We start from the raw sequence: 1,640 nt of genomic DNA, 5'->3' as shown, positions 1-1,640 counted from the left end.
GCTGCCAGAGCAGTCAGGGACGGTTTTAATCTATTCTCCATTTTAACTCGGATTAAAGAACCAGCTGAAATCTCAAGGGAAACAGAGAAGCACCTGCAAACTCTCTTACTACCCTCCCCCTGCCCCCCTCCCCCAGCTCCCCCTCCTGGGTGGGCTGGCTGACAACGCCGGAGCTAGCCGGGCCTTGGGGAGATGCCCAGCAGAGCCCCGACTGGCAGCCAGGTCCAAGCCCGGGCTGGCTTCGCTCGGTGACCTTGGGGAATGCCAGGAGCTCTCTGGGCACTGGCACAAACAAGCTGCAGTGGCAGATTCTTAGCACTGGGGCCTGTGCAGCCGCTCACCAGCTGCACCTGTCAGCCAGGGATGTGCTGAGGGCGTGTCTGAGCAGCCAGCCAGCCCTGGCACCGTGAGGCTTCTGCTCTCAGGAGGCCGAGCCGCTCTGCCAAGGCCCCCGCTCACGGAAAGGCCACAGTCTTCTCCTTAGGGAAGCTCCTTGCCAGCTTCTGTCTGTGTTCAGCCATCAGGTCCAGGGCCACAGGGGGGAGAGCTGGGCTCAGGCAGAGGCACAAGGTACAAGCAGAGCAGTGGGCTGGATCTGGACAGGATGGCAGCTCCTTGATTGTCTTGTTGGGGTGGGCGGGGTGGCCCCCAGGGTGGGGGAGGCACAGAGCACGCACGGTCCCTAGACGTAGTTGCTGGCCGGCACCGAGCGAGCAGTCGTGTACTTGGCAGAGTAGGGTTTCTCATTCCGGGGGGGGCAGCTGCAGCAGAGCAGGGCCCCCCCGATGAGCAGGAGAGCAGATGCAGCCCAGCCGATGTACAGGGAGGCCCCCAGCTCTCTCTTCTGTGCCTCGGTGACCATAGGGTTGTAGAAATCCCGGATGATGTTGTTGGCTGACCAGGAGACCGGGATGAGGATCATGATGCCAGCAATGATGAAGATGATTCCAGAGACGATCATGACCTTGGCTTTGGCAGAAGCGTCCTCCACGCAGTTGGTGCATTTCCCTCCAATGATGGCCAGGAGGAGGCCCAGCACGGCCAGCACGATGGCGATCACCACCAGGGCGCGAGCCGCCTGCAGGTCCTGGGGCAGCGCCAGCATGGAGTCGTAGACCTTGCACTGCATCTGGCCCGTGCTCTGCACCACGCAATTCATCCACAGCCCCTCCCAGATGATCTGAGCCACCACAATGTTGTTCCCGATGAAGGCCGTCACCCTCCACATGGGGAGCCCACAGCACAGGATGGTGCCCAGCCAGCCAATGACAGAGAGGGCAATGCCCAGCACCTGAAGCCCCATAGAAGCCATCACTCCCTGCTCTCTGCCTCGCACAAGCCCAGACAGAGCTGACTGGTGTCCCTGGAAGCGGAGGTGCAGTGCTCCACGGCTGGACCATTCGGAGAAGTTATATGCCTTTGCAGTGGGTGGAGTTTCATCCCCCTTGCTCCATCCACTTCGCACAGACAGAATGTGTAAAACCAGTTCCCCAGGATTCCTGGGCTCTGCATTCTCACCACAGCAGTGATGCTCCAGGACAGATTACAGAGGGACCAGCTCTCACGCCCTGCCATGGAGGCTGCTCCCAGGGGCGCACAGCTGGGCTGCCTTACACCTCCCACCATTTGTCCTAAATTAG

General features: G+C 60.7%; 1 protein-coding gene across 1 annotated transcript; it reads right to left on the bottom strand.

Moving 5' to 3' along the window:
* Nucleotides 1-682: 682 nt before the first annotated feature.
* On the bottom strand, nt 683-1,312 carry LOC113408777 (claudin-4-like). Its single transcript, XM_026662178.1, has one exon. It carries the CDS (start codon nt 1,310-1,312, stop codon nt 683-685), a length of 630 nt encoding a protein of 209 aa, XP_026517963.1.
* Between the last annotated feature and the right edge of the window lie 328 nt (nt 1,313-1,640).

Source organism: Terrapene carolina, unplaced genomic scaffold, assembly GCF_002925995.2.
Source record: "Terrapene carolina triunguis isolate 2854851 unplaced genomic scaffold, T_m_triunguis-2.0 Scaffold23925, whole genome shotgun sequence".
Taxonomy (NCBI): domain Eukaryota; kingdom Metazoa; phylum Chordata; order Testudines; family Emydidae; genus Terrapene; species Terrapene triunguis.
The sequence above is the reverse complement of the archived record's forward strand: the minus strand, read 5'-3'. Positions and strand labels throughout refer to the sequence as shown.